The sequence below is a fragment of the Chiloscyllium plagiosum genome, unplaced genomic scaffold, assembly GCF_037043375.1.
Source record: "Chiloscyllium plagiosum isolate Xiang-an unplaced genomic scaffold, Cpla_swu_hap1 HiC_scaffold_21, whole genome shotgun sequence".
Lineage (NCBI taxonomy): Eukaryota > Metazoa > Chordata > Chondrichthyes > Orectolobiformes > Hemiscylliidae > Chiloscyllium > Chiloscyllium plagiosum.
Genome location: NW_028270159.1, coordinates 6,965,771 through 6,978,490, shown reverse-complemented (window position 1 = coordinate 6,978,490; position 12,720 = coordinate 6,965,771). Strand labels below are relative to the sequence as shown.

The window sequence follows — 12,720 nt, the reverse complement described above, 5'->3', positions numbered from 1 at the left end:
AACAAGGCTGAGAATTTAAAATGAAAGCATTGTCAGATCAAGTAACCTAACATAGCTACCACAGGAACTAATGGGTAAACAGACCTTGGTGTAAAAGAAAGACATGCACTCATTGTGTGACACTAGTATTAATCGAGAGATTACTAAACTGCAAATTCTTAAACTGGAGCTCAACTCCTTAAATTATCCAACAAATCCAAATCCAGGACTTCAATGCTGCTCCCAGCTTACCCTCTCCAGTGGCTGCAGCAAAGACTAGAGGTCGAACAAAGGACCAGCTAACGCTGAAGAGGTAACTCTGACATAACTGAAGAGATAGAATTGGTTCAGCCTGCAACATGGAATAAAGGTGTACATGCCCATCAGTGCCAGCAGTGAGGAAGAGGTTCCTGTGAAAACATACATTGACCAGTTATGTAGCAGATAATATTAAAATTTAATAGCATTGTTCAAATTTGGGTGAGAAAACTGGCAATGCTATCATGTCTTTCACAATCTCAAGTGGCCCACAGTGCTTTACAGCTAATTAAGTACCTTTGAAGTATAATCACTGAATGTCGGTGTACTTACATAAACACTTTTTCATATCAATTAAGGGGAAAGCAATGGTCTCGTGGCATTGTTACTAGACTATTAATTCAGAGACCCAATTAAGGTTCTGAATAGTAAGGTTTAAACTCCATCATGACAGATAGTTGTACTGGAATTCAATAAAATCTGGAATTAATAAACTAAGGATGCATGTGGTTCACGAATGTCCTTTAGGGCTGTCATTACCCAGTCTGGCCTGTATGTAACTCCAGACCACTAATGTGGTTGACTCTTAACCGCCCAATTAGGAATAGGCAATAAATGCCAGTGACACCCACATTCCCTGAAAAACAAATCATGGGAAGATTGGTATCACAGTAATGTCATTCGTAAACCAGAGGCCCAGGCTAATGTCCTGGAGATGTGGTTACAAATCCCATCATGTTAGCTCAGGAATTTAAAATGCAATTTATTAAAACATGGGTTTGAAATCTGGTCTTTGTAATAGCAATCATGAAACCATCATTAAGTGCTGTTAAGACCCACCCAATTCACTAACGTCCTTTAGAGAAGAAATCTGCTATCTGGCCTATGCAGCTCCAGACCTACAACAATATGGTTTACCCTCAATTGCCCTGAGCTGAGCAAACTACTTAGCTGAAGGGCAATTCAGCATGGCAACAAACATTGGCCTTGCTGGCTACACCCATATCCTTTTAATGAACAAAAAAATGTACCAAAATAGCTTGTATACAGCAAGGTTCTACAACTGTAATTATGTAATTCAGTTTGTAATGTAGGTTGAAGGATAAATATAGACACAGGATGCTAAGAAATCCCCACCTCTTCAAGATAATGCCATTCAATCTTTTACATCCACTTGAAAGAGCAACATTTTAATCCGAAGATCAGCACTTGGTCAGCACTGCAATGGAGTTCTCCCACCCCGACAAAAGGGCTGCAGAATTTCTACAAAAACCCTCTGGAAAGTGAATTCAAAGAGTGAAAGTACACTACCACTTTAATAGGAAGGAGCAGGGTCACAACTTTGTGTCATATAAAATTAGAAGATAGATGTGATGAGGTGGTTTCATTGTTTTGCCATCCCAACAGTGGACTTCTAGAACAGGTTGTCAGTTTATACACTGGATGCCATTTTGCTGAATTGCTTCAAGGCAGAGCTGAATCAAATTCTAACTAAGGCAAAGACCTCCTTGTACAAAAATTGGGTACTGCAAAGATTCAGCATTAATTACATTTGATCATGTAAGAGCCACCTCAGATGATTTTCCCATTCCCTCTACCATAGTTCTTTAGCCGTCTTATCATTGTTCATATACTGACCTGTGGAATGGTGAGCAATCAACAGCATGGACTGGACCACAGTGTGGAGAAAAGGTGAACTGAGCTGGGGCCTTCAATGGAACGGTGCCAGAGCTCAATGTTGCACGAGTCAGAACTTCTGTTGAACACTTCAACACATAACCACCTTCTACACCAGCAATGAATACAGTCTTATCCAGGTGAGAAAAGGAGAGAGAGGTCACACCAAACAAACTGTCTTCACGAGCCTGTGGATGATTTAACATAAATAGTGACAAAGAAAGTGTGAAACAAAAGTATACATTGTGCATCTGACAAGTTCCATGCGTACAATACATAGTAGGAACACAGAAGGAATCTATTCAAGTACTTTGAACAGTGGGCTAGCAGATTCAATGAGCTAACATCTAATTCTATATGCTGGCTTCTCCTGCTTTATCTTAATAGCACTGGCTAACAAAAAAAGTCAATCTCACCTGCGTGCTCACTCTTAATAGTTCACTGCTCATTGGGAGGCCAAAACAAAACTGTGGAAGGTGGGATTAGATTGGGTTGGGATATCTGGTCAGCATGGATGAGTTGGACTGAGGGGTCTGTTTCCGTGCTGTACATCTCTATGACACTAATATAGCATCTAATACTCTCTGGCGGTAACCAATCAGATAGATTTACAACCCTTTCGGTGACACCATTTCTCTTCAACTCAGTCCTAAATCCCTGAACATTTAGCCTCATTGACAACTGGAAACAATCCTTAAGGGCTGAGAAGTGAATGAATCTCTCAGCATCTACACTATCAAGTCTTTTCAGAATCTTTCATATCTTAATGTGATCACCTACTATCCTTCCCAGCTCCAGAAAATACAAATCCAATTTACTCATTTTTACATCATAGGACAAATCACTTATCCCATGGACTAACTTAGTCAACCCTCACTGTACTGCCTCAACTCTAAGCATCATAGGACAAATCACTCATCCCATGGACTAACTTAGTCAACCCTCACTGTACTGCCTCAACTCTAAGCATCTCGTTTTATGAGTGATATAATTCCGCAGGTCTGGCAGCATCCAGAGAAATAAACAAGTTAATGTTGAGTTCAATATATTTCTTAGGAAGTACATTTTGAAGATCTGAAAAGATTCTGAAGAGAACCATTCACACCTCTCCAGCATCTGATTATTTTGCTTTTATCATAGTTCTTTACTGCATTCTCAGCAAAATCCGATACAATTTCAGGAAGATTTTTCTTTATCATTTTATTCTCCAATCTCCATTGCAATGAAAGAAAACAAACTAGTTGTCTCGTTAATAACTACCCAAGCATCTGAAGCAAGAGGAGGAGAGAGGATTACTACTACCCAGTAAATTACGACCTTAGTCTCAGGTTTGTGACTTCCCCACAAAAACTCTTCAGTTGGCCAAAGGTATATTGGAGGCAATGATGAATTTTATGATCTATGTCTTTCTTCACTGAGAGGAAGCTTCTGAGATGTAGAAAATGATCCACAATATCCAGGATCTCACTACTGATCGTTAAATCAATGAAGGAGGTGGTGGAGATGAGAGGAGATGTGCTGAGAGTGCTGGTTGGAAGAAGATCTTAATTTTCTGGGTGTTCAGTGAGAGGCCTGTTTTTCCTTATGCTTTGGAGAAGGAATTGATAATGGACTCGGGCTCAAATTCTGAATCAATGTGCACTTAAATGTAATCTGCATACCGAAGCTCAATGACTGAGGTTAGGATGACTTTGGTTTTGGATTGACAGATTTGTTGTGTAAAAATCTTCACTGCCATGACCCTGCTGTGAATAGTGCACTTGAAATTAAGCCCAGTTCTCCACAAATCATCACAAGTATGAAATATGACCAATTTAATCTCTATGACAAGAACGCCTGACCGTTATCAATGCCCTCTCTCGGACCTGGAAAAAAATTATAAATTACTAATATGCAAACTTAAAATGTAATCTCTTTAAATGCAAACACACACACATTCATCTACATATTGATCATAACAACAGACTAGTTTTTTTTGGGATAATCACTGGTGGGAAAAATAACATGCAAAAATGACTAAGTTTGTAGATCAAGTTCCAATCCAAAGGGGGATTAGGGGACTTTTAATGATGAGATCACACTGTTGTCCACTGTAGCAATCCTTCTGTAGCTGGTCAGAAGGACATAGGTCTTGGTTTAAATTTGCAATTGTTTCTTTTTTCAAAGAGTTTTCGTGTTATTTCTTCCACTAGGCGACTGAGAGTGATTTCACTTACTGATCAACTTGAAGGTCTGAGTCCCAATTGGTCTCTCTACAGTTAGAACCAATCCAAACCCTGCTGCTAAACAGATACTTCCTTTTTCTAAAGGCAACTGGTGCCATAATGCCATAAAAGCATCAAAACACAGCTTCCAGCCGAGTTATACGCTCACGTAACCATTACGTGACCAAACAGTCCCATATTTCCTTCAAACTGTTAAAAAACCGAAATCAAATATCCACTTTCCACTTTATATTTCCAAATAAAATGCTTAGTCCTTACATCGCATCTATAGATAGCATGCTAGAGATACAATATTGCAATAAGGAAGATGGATAAGAGGATTGTTGCTATCTCACAACTTTCACTTTGTTACTGAAACTATTAGAATCCAAGAACCAAAAGTTAAAGAAAACAATATTAATTCAACTAGCTAAAGCCATTAAACTTTACAAGAACTCACCACCAGTGCTGGCTTGTAAGGTTATGTAGCTAAGTGGTAACATCATGGTCTCAGTGACAAATCGACATTTCTTTGGCTCCTAATGAACCAAGATGGTTAATATTCAATAGTACATCTTGGATTACTGCAAACTGGCTTAGTTCAGATTTCCTAGTTTAATTGGAGGGGTTAACTTCAAGGTTTGACATCAGTTTTCTTGGATATATCTCAGGTTAATACCTTGTAGGAGTTATAGAGTTATTGATTCATACAGCACAGCATTTATCCGCATTAAATTCCGTTGGCCACTCCTCGGCCAAGTTGACCCACATCCCATTGTACTCTTAGATAACCTTCCTCACTGTCCACTGTACAAGCAATTTTGGGGTCATCTGCAAACTTACTAACAATGCCTCCTATTTTTTCATCAAAATCATTTATATAAATGATGAACAACAGTGTACCCAACACAAATCCTTCTGGCATACCACTGGACACAGGTCTCCAGTCTAAGCAACAATCCTTTACCACCACTCGTTCTCCGATCATCAAGCCACTTTTGTATTCAACTGGGTAGCTCTTGCTGGATCCCATATGATCTAACCCTACTAATCAGTCTGCCAGGTGGAACCCTGTCAAAGACCTTGCTAAAGTCCATGTTGACAACGTCTACTGCTCTGCCTTCACCTATCTACTTAGTCACCTCTTCAAAAAACTCAAATTTGAGAGACACGATTTCCCACGCACAAAGCCATGCTGTCTCAACTCTCATTAGTTATACACAAAATATACATAATGCTTTATCTCAGCATCAGTTTTGACTTATTAAGGCTATGGACCTTCTAGCATCATTATGGAGGATGTTTAAGTTTATGTAGCTGTGGTATTATAGATATGTCATCAATGTGATATCCTTAACCTGCTTGAACAGACTATCTCTGAATCTACATTAGACACACCCAACTCAGTTTACAAAGCCTATTCACCTTGTGGAGTTTGAGATTACGCGGCATCTGCTGAACGATCAGGGCAAATCCATCCTGCAGTACTAGCCGACCTCTCCCATCCATTTGCCATATCAGAATTTTCCCATCAGTGCTTGCACTCAGAACATTAATTCGGTTGCTGCGGCTTAAACTTTGGATCCAATGCACCTGTTTTGGGGGAAAAAAAAACATAGTTTTGCTTTAAAACTCAAATATTTGATGAAAGCAACATGTTCTTCCTTCTTTTTATCTCCTGATCATTCTTCAGTCCCAGCTTTCACCCCCTTCCCCAAAATCTAGACACTGGATAGTGAGTGATGATCATTCCCCTTATGTTAGCTTGTCAAATACTACACCCCAGGATCAATCATCCTTAAAAATTAATTGAATATGCCTAACATGTTGTAGATTCACTGATGTAGTCTTTCTCCCACCTCTTACACATCCAAAATAACACCTTGAGGGTAACAATAGATCATCCTTACATGAGAAGCTGCATCTTTGATTCATTACTTAAATTATAAAAAAGGAACGGAGGATAAATTGTTGGAGCGTACCAGGATAGACAGGTTTAGGAGTCGTCGAGAAGGTAGACAGGGTGAGCGAAAGGAGAAAAAAAAAGAGAGGGGTCAAGTAAAGATACTGTATTTATGACACTAGCTGTACTAGTGTTGAAATAGTCAATGTATTTAAAATTATAAAAACAGAAAATTGTGAAAGTAGAGAAATCTTTGATGAAAGGTCATAAACCTGTATTGTCAACTGCACAAATGTCTCTCCACAGAGATTGCCTGACCTGCCGAGAGAAAATGCTAGAATTATTTTTCAACACTTGTTTTTATTCTGAAGTTCCAGCATCTATAGCATTTAGCTTTTCTGTTAAAATGATCACTGATCACCATTCTGCCTTAGTCCATGCTGAAACCCTCCATACCTTCTGACCTTCAGGGTCAGACCATCCTCATGCTTCCCTTCAGGTAGCCTCTCAAATTTGAACACACAATCCACAAACCAAGTTCTAACTCATACCAAGTCCTCTTTAATTATCACCCCCATGCTCACTGACCTACACTGTTTCACGATGCAATAGTATCTCAATTTGAAAATCCTGAACTCGTTTGCAAATCCATCCACTGCCTCAACATCCACTGTCTCAATAGCCTTCTCCAGACCAACTCTCTCAGGCGTCTGTAGTTCTCAGATTCTGAATTCTTATATATCCCCCACTACGTTATTGTTCCATCAACGGTGCCCAAGCTTTTAGTTGTCTAATGTAATGCCCTCTGTAAACCTCTAACTCTCTTTTTCCTCCTTACTGGGAAAAACTAAGCTGTCCAACATCTCTCAAGAATATTTTGTCATTAACCAAGAGTCTTTGTGTGTGCCCAAATGGAAGAGGGGAAGGAGAAAAGGAATAATCAGCAAGTGGTGCACCCACAATGTCTGACTGAATAATGGATGAGGAGAAGGATTAATAAAAGTTTAATCCCAGGATCACTATTTTAGTGAAGTAGCAATCGTGTGCCCACAAAAGCCCTCTGGCTTGGACCAATAGGCTGAGACTCCCCATCCTCAAAGTTATCTCTTATTAAAAATGAATGATCTCAGAATTTAGCAAAAGCAAAATACTGATGTTGGAAATCCTAAATAAATAAAACAGAAAATTCTGGAAAACACTCAGCAGCTTGGTCAGGACATGTGGGTGAGAAGCAGGTTAATGCTTCAAGTCAATAACTTACTTCCAGACTTGGAAGCAGTTAGACATCCAATAAGTTTTAACAAACACAAACAGGGAAAAGGAGGGAGGGTGAGGGAAAGAACAGAGGCAAAAACCTGTGATATAGAATAAGAGAGATTAAGTGACAAATGGAATCATGGTGCAACCCAGAAGTGGACAAACAATCAAACACATGAAAAGGTGTATCTACAGAAACCAAAAACGACAACAGCAGAAAGTGTCATTGCCAACAACTGCTGTTGAAAAACATGTGGCATAGTCTACGATGTGAAATTGTTGAACCCTCAATACTGATATCGGAAAGCTACAAAGTACTCATTGAAACCCAAGGTGCTGTTCCTTGAACTTCTATTTGGGTTCCATTGGAACAGTTTAGGAGGTCGAGGACATAACCGTCAGAGCAAGTGTGGCATGTAGAATGAAACAGACAAATCAGAAATTCCCAGTTAGTGTGTTCAAACCAGGAAGCGATTGTAGCACCCAATACATTTCTCAAATACCAGGAAAGGCACTGGCTACAGTAACAGAATAAGAACTGCAGAATACTTCCCAAAATAGAGGTTAAATAACTTCTCAAAATCCCATTCAACGTTTTTAGTTACTCAGATCAACAAATCATCTCAAAATAGGATAACAGGAACAGGAAGCCATTCAGCCCATTGAGGCTGTTCTGCCACTCAATTAGATCATAGCTAATTTTCATCTTAACTCCATCCAACTGCAAACTCTGACTGAACAAATCTACAAACCTGCAGTCTTGGCCAGGCTGTAACTGCTGTTGACATCTATCCAGTTCACAATGAGGTAATCTGAGTTAGGTGTACATCTTAAAAGGCTGCTTTCATATTGTTTTAGTTGTTGAAGCAGTCTGAGTCATGTTTTTCCTCAATGACAGTTATGCTTGAATGGAAATTAGATCCAAATTTCCAATTAGCCATTGTTATGCTGCTGGGAACATGCTATAAATTTTCCTCAGTTCACATTTGCTACACATTAATGATTGAGAATCTCAAAACAAATGAGCAGCATCCCTGTGCAATAGAGTGAATTACAACACATCGAGATGCTTCAGAATAGCCTTCCAATGGCAGCACATAAATTATGACAATGTAAATGGGTATCTGGAGGGGAAAGGGTAGAAGAACAGGAGATAGACATTTTATCAGCAATTATCCTATGGATTTCACATGGTGAAAATTATTTTGAACCAGACAAGGGAAGATCAGAAGGATCAGAATAATCCAAACTAAGGCTTTTACCTGATAAACTGGCTCACGGTGGGTGTCCTCAGACATTCCTGATCGAGCAATTAAAGGGTCATCTGTTTTACTGCTGTTCCACACTAAAACTTCTCCATTGTAAAGACCACCTGCACAGCACATGGTAGAAAGCAAAGCTTTATACAATCGTTCAGAAGTAATTAACTGAAGCGAGACATGCTGCCATGTCATCCACTCTTCAGGACAGATGCAAGAATGCCAAATTTGAAAAGGCACAATCCTTTATACTGCATGATAAATAGGTAATCTATGGTTGAATATCTGACTGGTTACCACTTTCAGACCAGAAATGCCTTAAATTTACCTGGAATTTTTTATTTTTTTCATTCCTGGAATGTGGTCGTCACTGGCCGGACCAGCATTTTGTTGCCCATCCCTAACTGCCCAGAGGGCAGTTAAGAGTTAACCACACTGCAGTGGGTCTGGTGTCGCATGTAGGCCAGACTAAGTAAGAATGGCAGGTTTCCTTCCCTAAAGGACAATAGCAAACCCTTGGGCTTTTGCTGACAATTGGCAATGATCTTGTGGTGAAATAACTCCACAGAGGCTTGTATTCTGTCACCAAGTCACCCTTGATTTACATTTGGATAGTCTTTGACACTGGCCCAGTTCCCTCAGAGACAGCTCTCACTGTTAGAATGCCTGACACGTATCTTTACATCTGTTAGCCAGGGCTCCCTCTTTGGTCCAGATTATCAGCCTCTTTGGGCAATTCATATTCTATGAGGTCCACTTGGATGACCTCATTACAATCACTACATTCCTCCCCCTCTGAATTCAACAATATAGACCAATCTTTTATCTTGTAGTGCCTTCAGGGGCATTTTAGCACTGGGTGAGGTTCCCCCAACGCTGTGTCAGGTACAGGCAACGTATAAAACACAGGAGTTAACCTCTTACGTCTACAGCATCTTGGGGTAAATTCATTCTCTTCTTACAGCAGCAAAGGCATTGATGCAATGAGATCTGCCATGTCCATCTCAGATTCAGAGGTCTCTTCAATGCTTGATGGAGGGCGAAAACCCATGGGTTCCAACAGCCTTTCCAAATGCTCCAAGCAGCAGGGCACATTTTGCTCCCACCTGGTTTGCGAATTCGTGGCTTTCGTGTGGCCCACGTGCTTGTTCAGAACCATCGCTCCTACCCGAACTTTATAGGTCACTGTTCCTGAACTTACATCAACTATGCCTCATACCCATGCAGGGCCATCTCTGTGGTTCCTACACCAAACTTCGTCACTTATGGTAAACTGTATCTCTCGCTTAGTTGAGTCTGGAACTGGTGGTCTTGATGCTGTTTCATCCTCCACCCAGGTCCAGAAAGATCAGATTTAACCAGATGCGGAGTTTTCTTTTCATTAGCAACTCCTTTGGATCTATCTCTGTAATTGCATGAGGGATGGTCCTATATCAATCGAGACAGTTTGGAATCTAGTGACACTGTTGGCTGTTTCTTCAAGACTGTGTTCAAAGTTTGGACTGCTCTTTCTGCCAGGCCATTGAACGCTGGATGGTGTGGAGCTGTCCTTGTATGTCAAATCTCATTCAACTTTAGGAAATTCTCAAATTCACTGCTGGTAAACAATGGCCTGTTATCTGTGACCAACACTTCCTGGAGTCTGTGTATTGCAAAAAATGTGCACAGTTTTGCTATTGTGTTCTCTTGTTTGACAAATGATCTCTGTGCACATCCAACCACTCTGAATGGGCATCTACAATGACTAAGAACATTGAACTCATAAAAGGATCTGCAAACCAAATACAGGATTTACCCAGCCATTCCCACTGATGCAGGAAAGCTGCTGATGGTAATTTCTGTCCTTCTTAGCACCCTGCCTCTCCAATGTAATTATGTCCGCATCCAAGCCTAGCCACCAGACATAAATTCTCACCAACATCTTCATTTTGGAGACCCCTAGATGACTTTGGTGGAGTTCAGCTAGTATCTGGGGGCAATCTTTGCTCAGGACAATCACTCTTGCTCCCCATAATAACATGCTTCTACTGTGATCTGGTCGCTCCTCGTTCAGAAAGGTTTCAATTCTGGTAGTGACGGCCCATCACCACCAGCTGTTTCAGTTTTGCTAGGATCAGATATTTCTGCATCTGAAGTCTGATATTGTCAGCTGTGACTGGAAGCGTATCCAGAAAATTTAAAACCAATACTGACTCTTCCAATGGCAGTGCCAGTGGGGGTGTATCTGCCAGTGGGAAGCAACTCCATGCATCCACATTTGCTACCTGGCTTCCTGGATAGTATTCCAACTTGGAATTATACACACTAAGTATTAGAGTCGAGAGTGTGATGCTGGAAAAGCACAGCCAGTCAGGCAGCATCCAAAGAGCAGGAGGCTCAACATTTCAAGCGTGAGCCCTTTATCAGGAATGAGGCCTGTGGGGCTCAGAGGTAAATGGGAGTGGGATGGGGCTGAGAAGGTAGCTGAGAAAGCAACAGGTAGATGAAGGTGGGCGAAGATGATAGGAGAGAGGAGGGTGGGGTGGATAGGTATGAAGGAAGATGGACAGGTAGGACAGTTCAAAAGGACAGTGCCGAGTTGGAAGGGTGGACCTGGGATGAGGTGGGGGCAGGGGAAATGAGGAAACTAGTGAAATCCACATTGATACCATGTGGTTAGAGGGTCCCAAGACAGAAGATGAGGTGTTCTTCTTCCAGGCATTGGGTGGTAAGGGTTTGGCGATGGAGGAGGCCTAGGACCTACATGTCCTTGGGAGAGTTAAAGTGTTCGGCCACGGGGACATGGGGTTGTTTTGTGCTTGTGTCCCAGAGATGTTCTCTGAAGTGCTCTGCAAGTAGGCGTCCTGTCTCCCCAATGTAGAGGGGACCACATCGGGAGTAACGGATACAGTAAATGACGTGAGTATTAGAGCACACTACTGAATTTGGCCTGAAGTTATGGGCGGCACCCCATTGTCCTCCTTAAGTAGACCTAGTCAGGGTTTGTTACAAATTTATGTCCATAAAAGGTATTGGTGGAACTTACTGACTCCAAACATGACCAAACTTTTTCTCTATTTGGACATAATTTACACTCTGCATTAGCCCAAAGTCCTGGATACATAAGCTATTTGGCATTTCTCTCCATTGTGCCAGCTATGAGTTAATACTACCCTGATGCCAGATGGGGAGGCATCACATGTTAATGCCAGATGTTGCTTGGGATCACAGTGTGAAACACTTTAGGAGGTGTTTGTACACTGCCCTGAAAGCTATGGCTTGGCTGAATGACCATTCCTAATTCTGGAGTAGAGTGGTGCTGGAAAAGCACAGCAGTTCAGGCAGCATCGAGGAGCAGGAAAATCGATGTTTCGGGCAAAGGTCCTTCATCAGGAATACAGGCAGAGTGCCTGAAGGGACCATTCCTAAGGCTGACCTCTTTTTAAGAGTTGATGCAAAGGTGCCAGGATGGATGCCAGATTATGTATGAACTTTCTGTAATAATTCACCAGCCCTACATAGGCCAGAGGCACGTCATTAAGGTGGGGGGGGGTCGGTCTGTGAACCACTGCAATCTGCGGTTGCTGCATGCAATACCCTCCACTCCAGATCCCCAAGGAAAAGAGGGAGGACTGCTGTGTAGAGAGGTCTTCACTGAGATCCCCATTACCCAGAAGTAAATAGGCACACCAAGGCGAGCAGTGGAAGAAGAAGAACAGGTGGATGATGTGCAGCAGCAATCTCTACAATCACCTGCCATTTCGCTTCCCTAAAAAACATACAACATATATCTTGGAGGTGTCTCAGGTTGTGGGGCACAGGTACCTGGGGGTATTTACGGGATCCTGGGGCCAATGTGAAATTCTGTCTGGAAAGGGGTACATGCAGAGGGGATTCCACCGCACAACTGAGCATCTTCCAATTGGTGCGTAACATCAGGTAGCCTACTGCATTTGGATGGAAGACCGCCTAGGAATACCAAGTACTAACCAGGACCGAATATGCTTAGCTTCAAAAGATCAAACGAGATCGGACATTTATTTTCCAAACCAGTAAGGCATTGCGCAACAATCAACAGTTTCATCCATTAGGTTATCAATTTGTTCCAATTTTTATAGAATTCAAATTTCATTAACTGCCTAGATTTGAATCCATATCCTTAGAACATTAGAAAGGGAGACACTCTTCTTGCTACCTTTCACCC

The 12,720-nt window shown here is 41.4% G+C and overlaps 1 protein-coding gene across 1 annotated transcript in view; it reads right to left on the bottom strand.

The window, feature by feature from the left end:
* Positions 1-12,720, bottom strand: part of dync2i2 (dynein 2 intermediate chain 2) — a 62,269-nt gene that overhangs the window by 907 nt on the left and 48,642 nt on the right. The window contains exons 4-7 of the mRNA XM_043720591.2: positions 8,541-8,650; positions 5,544-5,711; positions 1,876-2,102; positions 232-389 (exon numbers count right to left, since the gene is read on the bottom strand). Of these exons, the coding sequence (XP_043576526.1) occupies positions 232-389; positions 1,876-2,102; positions 5,544-5,711; positions 8,541-8,650 (663 nt within the window). The remainder of the gene's footprint in view (positions 1-231; positions 390-1,875; positions 2,103-5,543; positions 5,712-8,540; positions 8,651-12,720) is intronic.